Here is a 17,278-nt window from a genome sequence, read left to right as displayed (position 1 = left end):
AAGTGATGGGCGTGCAGAACCAGAAAGGTGCCTAAGGAATTCTACCAGCTTTGGGGGGAAGAGTGGCTTGTCTAAATGGTATGAAGGAAATCACCAATAATATACCAACCTTCACCAAGCACTAGACTCTCTTAATGCTCTTTTAACTGAGTTTTAAGATGTTACTTAAAATACCTATACAAATGAAGAAATAGGTTCAAAGGAGTTTTGATTTCCCAAGTTCACCCAGTTAGCAAATGGTCCAAGAATAATGTGGACATCAGAATCCCAAATTGCGTGGGTGAAAAATTAAGATTCTGGAGCCAAATTCCAGTCCTAAACAATCAATTTCTTCAGTGGGGTAGAAGACTGGAACAAGCTTATTTAGCTTATTTAGCATCCCAGACTTTCAGAACTGATGATCTTTGCCCCTGTATTTTGAGCACCTTTTAGTTACAATGCATTTTTGGGCAACAGAAGAATAAGTACATATATAAACAGAAGTCTAATGCAGGGTAGAATGATATACAATAAAAAGTGCAGAGACGTATGGGTTTCAAATGGAAGGGAGAGCACACTTGGTTAAGATGAAATCAATGAAGGCTTTAAGGACTAGACCGTATTTACAATGACTGGTAGATAAATAAGACATTCTTTGATTGTAATTTTTATTATATATACTCAGCACAGTATTCAATGCTTATTTAATATGGCTGTGTCTGTTCATAATTATAAAGCAATTTGAGCAACACTGATTTTGCATTATTACACTTCAACTGAAAAACCATTACAAGCTGAATAAATATCTTTGAAAATTTCAGATAAAGAATTTTCTTTGGGGAGGCACAGAATTATACGTACTCAATTTTTGTCAATTTTAGGACATAATAATGCTTAAGAAGGATAAACATACATAGCATAAAATTACATTTCAGTTTATCATTTATTTCAGTGTATTTCAACCACTTATCCTCTATGTCTTGACATTCACATGAAAGAATAGCAATCAATGATCCAAATGCAAATCATAGTGAAGCTCTAGGCCTTAGTTAAGTATTGTAGTATTTTAAAAGTTTATATGATTAAAAACTGAAGACAAAATAAGTTGTTAAGTTTTAGCATAATTTTAATGTCAAAACAATACTGACATTAAAAAAACCATATGAGGCAGATAAACAATATGCCTTTAGAAATATTAAAGAATTTACTACAAATGTGCTTACAGATTTTACTTTTTGGTTAATACAGGTAACATGCTTCTTAAATAATCTCTTCACTTTATCTATAAAAATAAAATTGTCTTCAATATTCTTAAATTCTTTGTTTTCCAAATAAGGCCATTATTATATAGTAAGTTACTGAATCAATGGTTTAAAATCAGTGATACAAATCATATGTAGAAGGTGATGTAACAAATTTATTGTTAGGTAAAGAATCAGTACAGTACAGTAACCAGCTATACATAAGAGGTAGAATTCTTAATCACAGTTTAATAGAAAAGATGCAGTAGTTTATATCTGTACTGTTTTATTAGCTATAGTACTAAGTTTGCTTCTTATTATGAGTGTATCAGAAGGGGAAAAGGGAGGGCTCTTCATAGGCAAAAATCTTATTGGCCCTTGTTTTGCATGTGTTATAGGGGCTACTCCTGGACACTTAAGAGCATTTTCTTGACCAATTAAGGTAATCATACCTTATCTCATTTTTAAAAAGCTTCAGAGTTGGGAAATCTAAACTTCTTTTCTGAAGAAGAGAGGGAAATATATAAGAAGGAGGGAAATATCTCTCTTTTTGTACCACTCTTGAGTGTAAATTATAGATGAAAGCATTCTCTCTGGATATCATTGCTTATTAAGAATTCCAGCAGTATTAACCCACAGAGGTTGTTCTATACTCAAGTTTATAAGTTGATTGTTTCTAACTTGTGTATGTCATAAACAATATTACAAATGGGTATAACCTAAAAATTCTATTTAATTCATTAAATTATTAGTACTTGAGTAAGACAGGATGGCAGAGACTATAGGGTTATTCACATATTGAGTGTTTAAACTTCTGTGGGTTTCCAATCCTTAATTGAATGTCAAATAAAGTGATCAGAAAGGTCACTTTATGAAAGTTGTAATAAAAACTGTAATATTTATACCCACTAGGGCTTATGTTTTGTAAAATGTACCTGAATACTTATAAATGATTATTCAAAACAGAATAAAACAATTGTAAAAAAATAAAACCCAGTTTCTTCCAGTTAACTGGAAATTAATCTCATAATTTATATTAGGATTGAGTCATTATGAGCCAATCAGATTGTAAATACTTTATTTATAGTTTAAGTGAACTTTATTTTGATAGGATATTCTCTAAATTCTTTTATATTGAGTTTATTCTTTTCTTACTGATTTTGAGAACACAAAAGTGATATTTACTTACATTAGGTCCAGATCCTTTTAGCAATATTTCCTTCACAACTGCTGGTATTAATGTATTATCCAAGTCAGTAAACATGTTAAAAACTAACATAACACTGTTGATAATATAAAAATAAAATGATTTTCCCTCACATTTAATTTTAAAATCTATATTTTGGTTAAGGATTAGACAGAATGTATTCTTATAGAGACTGGGAGCAATCTTTATTCTTCAAAGAGAAAATCTGTCCTAATTTTAATAAGTATGACTTAGCATTTTTAAGAATTATTCAAAATGTCAGCTTTTGGGAATGTGAGCTAGGTATATAAAACTATTTGCTATTAAAATGAAATATATTTGGTTATAAAAATCCCACATATCTGTTTTTCACAGCTATGCTTCTATTTACATTTAGGAGATACATATGTAAAAAGAGAAAAGTTGAGTCTTTGTCTTCTAAAGATATCCATGATTAGGTAATTCTCAGATGATTTATAACTTAATATATTGAAAAACTTCTACAGTTAATTTGTAATTGCCACATTTACAAAGAAACTTCTGGGTAACAATCTTTTAAAAACATAGTTCAGTGTTACATTTAGGCCCAAAGTTCATTTATTTAAATCACCTATGACATTTGCAAAATTTTTTCAAACGTAGGAAACTGCCATTATTAATATGGCTTCATTCATTTATACCTGCAAAATACTTGTTATACACTTAAGTACAACTGGAACAATAAGATTACTTGCACAGATGAAAGTGAAGACTTTCCTTTCATGTTAAATTTAATATTTGTTTCACACTTATGGTAATGCCTGAAAACGTTTTGCAAACAACTATTAATGGTCTTGACTGTAACAGTTTATTGCATTTTTCTGTCCCTTTTTTTTTGAATGTTAAGTACTCTACTTTGGAGTTTCAAGTTCTACTTTTCCTCTTATCTTCAAATAGACTCTTCAGCATATATACTTGAATGGCTGACACTACCACCATTACCACTAAATTAACCATAGACCAGAAATTTACTCTATCAAAGTTGCTTTCTTGTATGTTTCGATCACGAGCTTCAAATGCTCTAAGCAGAGTTTGGATATGACCACTTTTGCTTAGTCTGGACTTGATACTGTTGATGGACTCCTGGAGATAAAAAAAATAATTTTATTGTAAAAATGCTCAGTAATTTTAAGTTAATTTAAAAATGTGCTTCACAGTACTCTTACTAGTTTAATATCCAAACACAATTTTAATTAAGGGGTGGGTACTACTTAGATTACCTAAAGATCTTTATTATATAAAGTTTATGTAATAGTTCTCATGATGTTTTTAAATTATTGTTTATAATTATTTTAAAAATGAACAAAGCTACTGTGAATTGAAAATAAATAATGTGAAAATACATTTGAGTGCTATAGTGCCAGTAATTTTATATACATTATCTTCTTAGCCCTAACAACCATAAAAAATATAATGTTTTTAATACAAAAATGTTCCAAGATCACATTCATAAAACAAGCTTATCAAGATGCATTCTAAGTTGCACATCTTCTGAAAAAACTATTTTTATAGTAGGGTCCTGGTGAGAAGTGATTTAAAAACTATAAAAGGTTTACAGGAATATAAAGTAAAGTTGAGATTCGAAATTCAAAAAGCACTGATGGCAAAAATAAGAAAATACTAGAAACAGATTTTCCTGGATAGTCACCTTGCTTAAAATCCTCATTTAAATGCAAAAAAAACATACTCAAAATTGAAGACTCCTCTGCTAAAGCTATAAAACTACAAAATATTTATCATATGGGCACATTTGTAAAGCAATGGTATATTTTCCAGAAAAATATGGGATTCAGATCCCCAGATAAAAAGACCATCCATAGTTCTTTTCAATATCATGACGATGATAGTCAAGTATAAAGTTATTTATTCAAGTTTGCTGTTGTGATAAAAATTTTGGGGGGGAGTAAATGAAAAATCTCCTGAAAGACATTATTTTTCAAAAAAGACCAAGTATTTTAAGTCATATTTAAATCTGAACTTTCTGGTCATTTTGTTTAATTGTGAATGAAGTCAATCTCTTGAGAATGCAGTGAAGTACTAACAAAATTTACAACTACTTCTGTTTTGCTCTTGTTGGCAATATAAATTTAAAATGGGAGAATATATTAATATGATTGAGATTTAAAAAATGAGTGGGAAGAAGACTGGACTAGTCGTGAAACTATGGATACATCATTTCCATTTTAAGCCAGTTCCTTATATATAAAATGGAATGAAAGGGGAAAGGGAGTTTAGAGCTGGACTAATGATAACTAAGTCTTCTTCTAGTTCTAAAATTCAACTAAGTTTAGTATACATATGAAATGATGAGATCAAAAATTTTCATGGTAAAAATTCATGCCAATTAAGCTTAATTCTTTGTTTGTATTCACAGTGACACCAATAGAGAAGGTAAGAAAACTAACATTTACTGTGTGTGCTTTAAAGCATTTATATACATGCCGTATCACATTTCACCCTCACAACAACTCGAGGTATTATCCCCGAGGATAATAGGAAACCAAGGCTCAGAGAGCTCAGTCACTAAGGAATTACACATATGATATGATCATTTAATTTTCTGACTTCTTAAGCTAACTGATCTACAGTATGTCTCTTATAATTTGATAGTTGCTTTCCTAAGAAACCTCAAAGTGATCAAAATATCATATTATAAAAAAAAAGTTCAGGTTCTAAGAGTTTTAGAGGTTATATAGTTTCAAACATGGAATAATCACATTATTTCTCCTGTAGAAAGTTCTATAACACAGGTATATATGCTATTTATAAATATCACTGAGAATTCTATCATTTTATTACATCTAGCTGTGGCCGAAGGGTAATGATCTTTCTCCCCATCACTGGCAGTACTATTATTAGCAAGTAGGTTCTTATACATGCACATTTCATTATGCATGTTTATGATAAATAGCACATAAAGCAATTCAAGCCAAGAAGCCATAATCTAAAAGCTTTTACTCCTAAGTGTGGTGCTAGTTTCTGATAACTGCCAGGTTTGGCTAAGTAATGTTAACAGTGTTCCCAAAATTAAATAATATCAAATTTCATGTTATAAAAACTATGGTGTAGGGAAAAATGCCTGTACATCTTAAGTGTTTACAAGTTACTCAGTTTTATTATATGTGCAGATCATTATATGTGCAGATCATTATTACAGTCTTCTTTTTGTGAACATTCTAAGGGAGTTCTGCAGTTAAGAGTCTGTGTCCAAATTCTAGTTCTCTCTTTCTGGTTCCATGACAGAGACAGTACAGAATATCCCTAATCCATAATTTTCCTCATTGGAAAGATGGAGATAATAATCCTCATAGAATTCAGTAAGGATTAGGTGAGATAATGCAGATAAAATGCCTAGCTCAGTGCTTATCACATACTAAGGTCTCTAGGTGTTAGTAATTTTTATTATGAAACCATACTGACCAGAATGTCTTCCAGTTTCATATCCAACATATCTGTGCCAGTAATATATTTCTTCCAGTCCTCTTGTTTTTGCTCCTGTTCTCCCATATTATCCAGGATTAATTCAAAGAAAATCACCTTCTCAGAAATGGTGCTGAATGTATTATCAAAGCAGAACATGTAGTCACCGCCTTCAGTCTCTATCCTGTATGAAAAAGAGGACATGTCTTCAGTTATCTGTACTTCCATCTGGGATCAAAGGAAAAACTGTAAAAGAGAAGGAATAACATGTTTTATAATAATTGGACAGGTTACTGATGGAAAGACTTCCTTAGCATTGAAAGACAATTTAAAATTTATTGGGAAACCAGCAATCTGGAAATACATATTCAAGTACTTGCAACTTAGATGTGCTTGGCATTTACTCAGTAAATTGGGCAAATGAGCTTGACCTAACTTTTGGAAGAAAACAGGATTAAAAACCTAGATACATGATACCTCACAATGAACCTTAATATTTATACATTATTAATCTATAATGAGTTCAATTCATATGGAAATATCACTACAAACCTCCCCTTTGAGATTAATCTGTAAAGTGAGTTTTTCTTTGTTTTCAAAAGCAGTGATGGACTGTCCTAAATGCTTTCTTCTAGGCCCCTTTGGATTAAGTAAATCTTTGTAATAGTTTACAAAAAATAGGAATGAGTTCAGTGTCCAAGAACCAGAGCTTTACTCGCAGTGGCATTACCTTTACTGAATAAATGCCACTCATAACAACTTATGATCTTGTCTTCACATTCAAGATAATTGACCTGGGCCGAGTTAATTTAGCAAAATAGCTTTCTAATAATATTTTTGTGGAGAGAAACTTTAACAAACAAAATATTGCACAGGCTGATGAAATTTACTACTGCTGGCCACAAAAAACAAAGTTCAACCTGTGTTTTAGTTTTTGTTTTAACTATTCACGAAGGTTGGTCTAAATGACTTTGAACTTTCCTTATCTCCAATATGCTAGATCACTTAAATTTTGGGGCAGCTTATATTATTTCCTACAACCTTCTGAACAACATGTGAGTCTCATCTGTTAAGCCAATCTCCATCCTTTTTTCCCCCTTATTTCTGACTTAACTGTTTTGTTTAAGCATAAGAGATAACTACTCAGCAATGTGATTTGATTTTAGCATATATACGATAAATAAAAATAGCCAATACTTGTATACCTCTTCATAATTTACATACTGCTTTGACACATTTTATCTCTTTTAATCCTTATCATCATATTTGATAGTAGGCATAATCGACCTTTTCAAGGCGAGTAAAAGGTTCACATAGATTAAGATCCTTCCCATGATCACATAGCCTGTTATAGGCATACATGAAGCTTGGATATCTGACTCTCAAGTTAATTGATCTTTCTACAGTACTGCTCAGAGCCTATCTGTATTCTTTGCAGTCTCCTCAACCATGACAAACGTTGTCTTTTGAGGATTCATTTAACTTTTGAAAGGAGCCTGAAGCAAACACTGGTATGGATACAGGGGGAACAATATTAAAAGCAACAAAACAAAATAAAATGTTGTGACCATTATGTAATATGACCTAGATGTGGGGCATTTCCTGAGGAAAAATTTCCAGTGTATTCTGATGAATGGCATCACTGATACAGTAAGCGTATAACCACCAAATATGACTATTCACTTAGACTATGCATTCTCGATGAGGGGATACTGCCCCCTAGGGGTGAAGACTGGTTCAAGATGGGCAAAAAAAAAAAAAAGCTATAATAGTATCGTAGCCCTCCAAAGCTCAATCCTATGACAAAATCTTATTCCTTAGTATTTAATTTTCTCTCATGGGGTTGTCTTGGGCATATCACAAGCAGCATGAGCTCATGGAAGACACATGCAATGTGTCCAGGAACACTGCTACAAAATGCTAGCAAATAGCTGTGATTGGAGGACGTTTGGTTGATTGCTTGATCTAGAAGTCATAGGGCAAGTGGTGGCCTACACATGCCTAATGATGCCACTGGCTCCCTTGTGGATGTGTATGTTTGATCATCAATTTTTGAGGTGCCTTGCATTATTTTCTATAGCCTTGTGTGATCTTCATCTTCAAAGCCAATCATGTTTTTCTTCCCCCTATTTGTGACTGACTGTTTTTGTTTAAGCATAAGAGATAACTACTCAGCGATGTGATTGGATTTTAGCATATATACTATAAATAAAAATAGTCAACATTTGTATATTCCTTCATAATTTACGCACTGCTTTCATACATTTTATCTCTTAATCTTTGCATTTTGGGGGAAGATTTGAATAAAACTAGTTTATATTTTATTATTTAATTTTACAAAGGTTATTCAACCCATCATCAATTATGCCAAACACTGGGGAAAAAAGTCAATAATATCTGAATGACTATTGAGTAGCTAAAGTTATTTTCCCACATCAAGCAAAAGTTAAGGTCACTAAAAGTACTTTTTAAGTTAATGTAATTTTTTTAATCATTCTACTTTTCTTGAAAAATATTTGGAATGATTTTTAAAATTTTAATTACATTGCTATTATGTATATAAATTGCTAATTTGCATGTGTAATGGATACAATATATGATAAATTATATTAAAAGTTATTCAGAAAATATAAAGTTAAATTAAATGTTAATAACTTTTTAATCTAACTTTTAATTTTGTTTAGTCTTAATTTTATTTAACCCAACTTTATTTAGTCATTCTTAACCCTGAATTGGATAAAAAGGGTAAGCTTTGTACCTATTCTTTTTATATATAAAGCACAGATATACATAGAGTTAAAAAAAAAAAAAGGGGGCATGTAGTATATCTTCAGTATTAAAATTTCATGGGGGATGATGAGGAAAAAAATGCCTAAAAAGGTTGTATGGGGACAGGGGTAAAAATGAAAAAAATTTGAGAAGCACTGACTCAGATGTATGAGCTTCAACATGTGTATACAAAAAAAAAGATGTTTATTACTTTATAGTCATTCCTGTATTAATTTCTTTCTAAATTTGTGTTGACTACCTTTAGTAAAAAGGAATATTATTACTACAAATGATATAAAATATTATCTAAATAAAAGCATATAGAGTAAATTTTCCTTTCAAGTAGAAAAAGAATTAGCATAAGTTGTCCAAAATTTGTAAGTTATGGTGTGAGTTAAGGTAATATTAATTCAGTGGTCTAGAAAAATGCTTTTATACATGACAGTACTGGACAAATAGGTATTAAGCAGTTTAAGGCTCTGGAGACATTTTTACTAACCTTGACTTCTGGAAGGATAGCATTTGTTTTAAAGATTTAATTTAAGAAAAAAACTGTTTCGGTGGTATAGCTGAGATTTTAGTTGCCTTTAAAAAGTTAATGTAGCTAAAGATAAATTTTTGTTTAAATCTAATTTTTAGAAAGTAGATTTGTAAATCTGGTGTAGTGATTAAGAGTGAATTGGACTGACTGGTCTTAAATCCTGGCTTTGCTGTTTATTAGCTGTGTAACCTTCAGCAACTTACTTAACTGCTCTGTGCCTCAATTTCTTCATTGGTAAGATGATAATAATATCATGTACCTCATAGGACTGTGGGGAAGGAAGAATAAAAAAAAATTAATACATGTAAAGTGCATATTTGAACCGTGACCTGGCACATCAAAAGAACTCGATAAATGTCAACTCTTATAAACTCTTTCTTTTCTCCCAATGGTTTAATGAGAGGTAATTCTATGCAAGAAAGCAATAAGATACCTTTTTCCCCTAACAGTTAATTTTAATTTATCTCTAAATGAAAGCAGAAAATTGGAGAGAAATTAAAATTGACAGAAATTCTATACATTTCCTATATTCTGAAATTTAAAGGTGAACTACATTTTTAGTTCTTGTTCATACACCTATCAAAGAGAAAGCATAGTTAATTCTGGTATATCAATCTTAACTGACTTTTTAAATTACCACTTCTGATTTTATTTATCAATAGCTTATGCAAATTTTTTTAGAGCTCTGTATAGGTAAAACACCGTTTTCAAAAGCACTTAAAAAATTATGGTTGAGGGGCTTCCCTGATGGCACAGTGGTTGGGAGTCCGCCTGCCGATGCAAGGGACACGGGTTTGTGCCCCGGTCCGGGAAGATCCCACATGCCACGGAGTGGCTGGGCCCGTGAGCCATGGCCACTGAGCCTGCGCATCCGGAGCCTGTGCTCCGCAACGGGAGAGGCCACAACAGTGAGAGGCCCGCGTACCGCAAAAAAAAAAAAAAAAAAAAAAAAAATTATGGTTGAAACATTTTCCCCACCTTGTTCACTCATACATGTATTCAGTATTTACTGAGTATCAATTACATGGCAGGTATTTTGGTTAACAAAGGCCAATGATTATAAATAGCTAGTACTTACATAGTGCTATGTGCCAGAGATGTTCTAAGCATTGTATGGTAGAAAGCAAGAATTTGGGTTCATCCTGCCTCCTCTTCTTAATAAATGTGTATCCCTGCAGACTTACTTAATTTCCCTGAGCCTCCTTGTCTGTAAAATGGGAACTGGGGAATCAAAGAATCTATCTCTCACAGTGGGTTGGAATGATTAATTTAGAAGCATATAAAATGCAAAGTCTAGTTTATGGCAAATATTAGACACTCTATATTTGATCTTATTCCTATATACTCACAGTTTAAACACGATAATACTGAGTAAACAAAGTGCTGCAGTAAAATAATAGAATGAAATAAGGAAACACCAGTGAGATATGAAAAAAGAAATGAGATATAAGAGATAAAATATATGGGCTTTTATCAAACTCTAAACTCAGAGTTATAAAAAGTATTTTATTTCTATATGGTTTCTTAGTCATTCTTAATTTCTAAATGGTTTCCTATGGTCAGATCTTTTACTTTCAGATCTTCTAATTATCTAAAAAGAATGAGGTTCGAGTAAAATTAAAATTTACACAAACACACACAAAGATGTATTACTGTACTGTTGTTTTAAGAAAACAATGGGCAAAAATGATATAGCCAGTAGTTCAAGAAACTTTAAGATATATACCTGGAACAGTAACTTATAGTTAAAATAGAAAAAGCCTGTGCTAGCCAGAAAGGCAGGTTTAAAATGCCACAACAGATTGAATGCAGTACCTATGGTATACTCATCTCATTAAGCAAAGCAAAAAAAAAAAACAAAACCAAAAACTTAGTCAAGATCAAAAGAAAATGCCTAAACAAAAAGATAAGATTAATGGATGACATTTTAGTTTAAGATAGATCACTAACAAGGACTGTTTAAAATGTTCATATGGGGGCTTCCCTGGTGGCGCAGTAGTTGAGAGTCCGCCTGCCGATGCAGGGGACACGGGTTCGTGCCCCGGTCTGGGAGGATCCCACATGCCGTGGAGCGGCTGGGCCTGTGAGCCATGGCCGCTGGGCCTGCATGTCTGGAGCCTGTGCTCCACAAAGGGAGAGGCCACAACAGTGAGAGGCCCGTGTACCACATTAAAAAAAAAAAAGTTCATATGGAATCATTTAATGCTAACATTTAGTATCAAATGTGCTAATTTTCCTGTGCCCACTGGTATTCAGATCATGGAACCCAACTAAGAGATTACTTACGTGTGAACTCCATCTGATTTTCTTTGTTCAAAAACTAAGGTTCTTCCTTTTGGAGAGGCAAGATGGAAATCAATATCTAATCCTGCTCCATCTAAAACCTGTAGGAAGGCAGAGAAGAGAAGAGCACATTTTATAAATTCTAAAAATAAAAAGCTATATTAAGTAGATCATATGATGAAAAGATTTCATTTCTAAACCTAGAGGGGTAAGAAAGTCAACAGACTCATGTTAGGGCTAAAAAGGAGCAAGAAAGACCATTTGGTTCAATTCCATTCATTTTTGGAACTTGTCCCTTTCTTGCCAATTACTGTTGCCATCACTTAAATTTAGGTCTTATGGGTATTACTGAAATAATCTTCTTAAAACAGATGACCTATAGAGTATAAACACAGAAGGTAGTTCAATTGGTAGACCCTTTTCCTTGGGCAATTTAGGGCTTGCTATGTAACTCTTCTGAGTTTGTTTCCTCCTCAATAAAATAATAACTAGCTACTTCTTAGCCTGGAACTCAAAGCCTCTATGATCTGATTCCAACTGACTTTTTCAAGCAATACCTATTATTTCCCAACATGAACTATATATTCCAAGCAGGCCATTTACTTATTGGCCAAAGAATAAGTACAGGAAACAGGAAGGTACCTGTTCCTTTACAATCTCAAAATGTCCCGATGATGATGATGATGATGATAACGATGACGGCAGCTAACAATTACAGTTTATGCCACACATTGTTTTAAGTGCTTTATGTGGATTTATTCCTCACAACAACTCTAAAAGGAAGGTTCTATTATTTTCATTTTAACCTAAAAAAACAAAACAACCCCCCCCAAAAAAAATCCCACAAAAAACTGAGGCACAGAGAAGGTTGCCTAAGGTGATATGGTAAATAAGTGGCATGGTCAAAATTTGAATTCAGCAATCTGCCTTCAAAGGCTACTCTTTTTCTTATATAACTCTGTTTTATTTTTCTTGGTGGCTTTAATGGAATGATAGATTACCTATTCTTGTGCTGTACTTACTGATCAACAGAACTGGTTTCAAATGGCTAGCTAAATATACATAATTCTTTTTTTTTTTTTGCGGTACATGGGCCTCTCACTGTTGTGGCCTCTCCTGTTGCGGAGCAACAGGATCCGGACGCGCAGGCTCAGCGGCCATGGCTCACAGGCCCAGCCGCTCCGTGGCATGTGGTATCTTCCTGGACCGGGGCATGAACCCGTGTCCCCTGCATCGGCAGGCGGACTCTCAACCACTGCGCCACCAGGGGAGCCCCACAGTTCTTTTTCTTCTTTAAATCCCAATGAAATGAAGAAAACATAACGATATAAATAATCTATAACAACACTGGAAATCTAGGAAAGCTGTTAACAGATTTGAAGAGTAAGGAATTTCTGGAAGATAGTCCACTGAGCAAAGAATACATCTAGCTACCAATATCTATCAATCTCAAAATTCTCAGAACAAACTAGAGAGACACCAAATATTTGTTGAAACTGATGCCCTCTTTTTCATGTTATTGGTTTTTCTCAGAGGATCAAATTCTAAAAAAATAATGTAAACAGACTTAAATATATGTTTTCTCAGATAAATGTAATATACATCCTCAGAGAAATTCAAGAATGTAAAAATCTACAGAAAATGAAGATGCTGATATGAAAAAATTCTTAGAAAAACCAAAAATGTGATTGCCCAAATAAAGCCTTAGCGAATGTAATGACAGCAGAATGGGCATGGATGGAGACTAAAAATCAGAGAACTAAAAGGAGCCAAGGAATTCTCACAACAAGGTGAAAAAGTATAGATGAAAAGTATGAGGGAAATGGTAAGAACTTTATGAAGGACAGAGCTAAAGGTTTCAAATACCCACCTAATAAAGCATTTCAAAAAGAACCAAGAGAAATGGAGAGGAAGTTATCAAATAAGAGAATAAAAAGTTCTGCTCCAAAAGATAAAAATCTTTAGACTGCAAGAGTCTAATAGATGTGAAGCAGGATAAATGAAAAAAGATCCAAAAATCCTAATGACTTTTCCAAAGGATTTAAAAAGAACAACCTAGAAACTTCCAAAGAGTAGTAGTAGAGAACTACAAAATAACAAGGACTGGGATGGCATCAGCATTCTTGCATATAGACTAGATGTAAAAAAACACAAGGTAGCCATGTCTTCAATTTTTCCAAGTAAAAAAATTATATTTACTGAAGAGAAAGCAAAAGGTAAAGCCATTTTCAGATATCCAAGGACTCAAAGCGTTCTGAAAGAATTACTCAAGGTTCTCCTCTAAAAACCAAAAACCATATCATTAAATCAAAAAGTAAGTAATATGACAATACTAAGCAAAAACTTGAGTAAAAAGATATTATTGGTAGTGACTGTCAGGCTTAATGAAATCATTAAAAATGGTATTTAAAAATACAGAAGCTAATTTTAAAATATACAAAATATCTATCTAAAATATAAAATAAAACAATACCATAAATCTAAAACTAAACTTCCCAGTGACTTCAATGGATCATGATGGACGAGTCCCACTTTCACCTTTCTGTCATAGTCTTCCAGTCTCTCAAAGCTGTTCTTCAGTCTTCTTCCTCAAAGCCTTGGATTGCCACATGCTGTTCTTTTTATCCATCACCTTGCTCCACCCCCTTATCCCTAGTAAGCCTGATTCTTCTACAGATCTGAACTCCACCTCTTCTGGGATGTCTTCTCTCAATTCCCACTGTGAAATCAAGTCCTTCTGTTAAACACTCTCATAGCTTATGCACTTAGCTTCACTTCATAGCACTTATTAGAGTTCTAATATCACACTTATTTGTGTAATAATTTGATTAATGTCTATCCCCTTAACTAGACTGCATGAGTGCACGGACTATATTTTTACTTACCATTGTATCTGTAGTATCTAGCATAAAGCTTACACAAAGTAAGCACTCAATAATGATTTAAAAATTTAAATGAATGATCTATTCATAAGATATATATTGACACTTCAAAATTTCAATAACTTAATATATTGTGGGGCTGGTCAATTATCCTAAAAGTGTCCTGTTAAACCCGAAAAGTGTGAAACGGTTAAAATTTTTTGATATGTCACAGTAAGCCAAGGGCAATGTCTAGAAAGTCTGTTCCCTGACATTTTAAAAACTAAGACAAAACCCAGTAGCTTGTAGTTATTGGAAAATTAATTGCAGAGTTGGAAAATGCAGACAAAGGGTTGAAGATGATTTCTACCCTTTAAACCCTTCTAACATTGTCTAGGACTACAGACATTTAATGATTTTACTTCTTTCCTCAATCAAAACAAATTGTTTAGACAGAATGCTTTAGGGGAATAGTCCCTTTGAGTGATTAAAGATGCAAAGTATAAAGCTAAGCCATACCACCTGTATAACTCTAGAAGTGTGAATGTAAAAAAACTAACATATATTGAACATTTACTATGTGTCAGGGATGGTACATGAACACTTATTAACTAATTGTTTCAAATCAACTCTTACTATTATTATCTCTATTTTAAAAGTATGGGGTTAAGTAACTTGTTCAAGATCACACAGGTAGTAAGTGCCAGAGTCAGGATTTCAGCCCAGGCATTTTTTTCCTACAGTTGGAGCTCTCAATCATAAGAGGTCAGTAGTTTAAAATAGATTTCTTCCCTAATACCTCAGTAAATACTGATGAATTTTGAACAATAAAAATTGTTTTCTTATCTAGACTATTTCTCTAACCCCATTTGGTTTCCTTACCTCTAATTTTGCCCTCTTTAAATCCATCTTGCACACTGTAAAACATTTTTCACGGTTACCACACTGCTTAATCTTCAATGGCCCTTATACAGACAAAGGTCAAAGCTACTCAGCATGGCACACAAGCTAAGATTCATGATCCACGATCCAGCCACCTGACCTCTCCAACCTCTTTTTCTTCTACTCCCACCCTGGACTTTATAGTCTTAAAGGTCCACCGAAAACTCAGCACTTCTAGCGTCCACTACATCTTGCCCACTGCTAGAACAGTAACACTATGCATTTTCAGAACTGTCTATTCATTCTGATCCTTTTCCTGAAATGCCCCTTCTTCCTGGTATTCCTGTTTCACCTAAGCATCTTTCTAGATTCCAATTTATTTTCTCCAGGAATTCTTTTCTGATACCCCGGAGAAGAAGCCCTCCTCCAACAGCATCTAACCATACTTTATTGAAATTAGTTGTTTATGAGCCAGTAACCTTTAAATATTAAGATCCTTGAAAAGGGTTCTTTCTGTTGTTTGTCCCTTCCCCCGTGTCCTCGTCTCCACTTCTCCATTACTGGCACATGGTAACTTCAGTAAATGAACTTTTGAACTGGACTGGAAATCAAGAAATGCTGAGCTCCTGCCTCAGTGTTGCTCATTAACTGTGTGACTTTAGATACTTTATTCTCTATGCTTACCTTATGCATCTATAAATAATCTAATTCTAAAGTTCCTTCAGAGGAAAAATCTAAATAACTTTATTTTGCTCTATATGTGACAGTACCTGTTATTGAAAAAGATTCTCTACAGCAACTATAAAAAATTAACATCTGATTAAAAATTAGATAACTTGTAAAAAAATTGAGAGATGAACCACACTAAGGCATCTTTTTTTTTTTTTTTTTCAGTGCTACTTAGAAACATCAAAATTTGCTGTATTGGAGCTTACAAAACTTCTTCTAAGCAATTACCCTCTACCAGAATGACCGCATAAATTAAGGCAATTCCCTATAATATTACGCAGGTACTAAAAAGAAAACAATGATATGGGAGAAATGCTTAGAACGCTGAACGAAAGATTACAAAGTTTTAATATACAGTTAGATCTTACTTGGTTTTTAAATAACGGGTATATAACTGAGAAGGAAATGTACCATTAAACACATCAATAGCCCCTTTCAAAATATTCCGAAATAGGATTTTGTGATAATCACATGGTCACAGTTCAAAAATCCTTAACTGAAGCAATGACAGTATAGATTTACAATACCGGAATTGAGTGAGGGTGGTGGGGCTGATTAACGCCAAGTGTCATCATCTCGTCCAATGATTAAGGAGAACGTGTATTAGGCCTGTATTGTGAAATTCCCAGTATTGAAGCGTGTACTGGCTAGAAAAGACACAGGTGAATTATGAAACAAAGAGAAAAACCACCGACATCACCAGAGCTGGCCTCTTTCCGACCGGAGGAAAGGGGAGGGGTGGGGGTAGTCAATTCCAGGTCCCGCCTAACTTCTCGGTCCCCAACGCCGGGGAGAGCCTCGCCTCGCGTGCCGGCGCGGAGCTGGCCGCTTTCGGGCAGCCCTCGCCTCTTCAGCACCCCGGTCGTCCACAAGAAGTTTCTAAGCCGGTGAGAGGCGACGACGTGCAGCTAGGCTAAAGGAAGGAGGCTGGCTCAACCTCTGCACTTACTTGGTACTCGATCTCCAGCGAGGCCTTCAGGGGCATGGGCTGGTAGAAACACTCCTTCTGGCCGGCCGGAAGAGTGAACGTGAAGTCGCTGTCTAAGGAGGGCGTGAAGCCGGCCGCCCCAGGCAGCAGCAGAGAGGCCAAGAAGACCAACAGGAAGGGCAGCCAGATCTTGTCGCCCATCCCTGCCTGGGCGATCTCGGGCTGGAAAAGGCGTGGGAAGCGTGGGTTATAGGCGCCTATGCTCCACTTTTCCTCCCTGGACTCCTCGTGGTTGGCAGGGAAACCTGGAGCCTGAAGAAACTCCAGGTGAAGGCCGGGGCGGAGGGGCGTTTCTCAGAGGGGAAAACGCCGGCCTACAAACGGTAGGGACTGAGGGCGGAGCCAGCAGTCCTTTTCCAC

The 17,278-nt window shown here is 34.3% G+C and overlaps 2 protein-coding genes across 2 annotated transcripts in view; one reads left to right on the top strand and one right to left on the bottom strand.

Annotated features, from left to right (window-relative positions):
• Nucleotides 1-559: 559 nt before the first annotated feature.
• On the bottom strand, nucleotides 560-17,255 carry TMED5 (transmembrane p24 trafficking protein 5). The gene is made up of 4 exons (XM_081226585.1): nucleotides 16,880-17,255; nucleotides 11,462-11,559; nucleotides 5,866-6,049; nucleotides 560-3,528 (listed from the first exon to the last, which is right to left on the bottom strand). Exons 1-4 carry the CDS (start codon nucleotides 17,057-17,059, stop codon nucleotides 3,310-3,312), a joined length of 681 nt encoding a protein of 226 aa, XP_081082711.1. The 5' UTR covers nucleotides 17,060-17,255; the 3' UTR covers nucleotides 560-3,309.
• CCDC18 (coiled-coil domain containing 18) overlaps nucleotides 16,584-17,278 on the top strand; it is a 136,286-nt gene continuing 135,591 nt past the window's right edge. The window contains exon 1 of the mRNA XM_081226546.1: nucleotides 16,584-16,817. The gene's annotated coding sequence lies outside the window, so the exon portion shown is untranslated. The remainder of the gene's footprint in view (nucleotides 16,818-17,278) is intronic.

The sequence above is a fragment of the Mesoplodon bidens genome, assembly GCF_964165515.1.
Source record: "Mesoplodon bidens genome assembly, chromosome: 2".
NCBI lineage: Eukaryota > Metazoa > Chordata > Mammalia > Artiodactyla > Ziphiidae > Mesoplodon > Mesoplodon bidens.
Note: the sequence above shows the minus strand (reverse complement) of the source record. Positions and strands in the feature narration are given on the sequence as shown.

What these genes read in the sequence shown, in the direction of transcription:
- TMED5 (XM_081226585.1), bottom strand. Translation starts at nt 17,059, where the DNA reads ATGGGCGACAAGATCTGGCTGCCCTTCCTGTTGGTCTTCTTGGCCTCT. An exon ending in CGCTGGAGATCGAGTACCAA is followed by an intron (nt 11,560 to 16,879) that starts GTAAGTGCAGAG and finishes GCCTTCCTACAG; the next exon opens with GTTTTAGATGGAGCAGGATT. An exon ending in AAATCAGATGGAGTTCACAC is followed by an intron (nt 6,050 to 11,461) that starts GTAAGTAATCTC and finishes TTTTTCATACAG; the next exon opens with GATAGAGACTGAAGGCGGTG.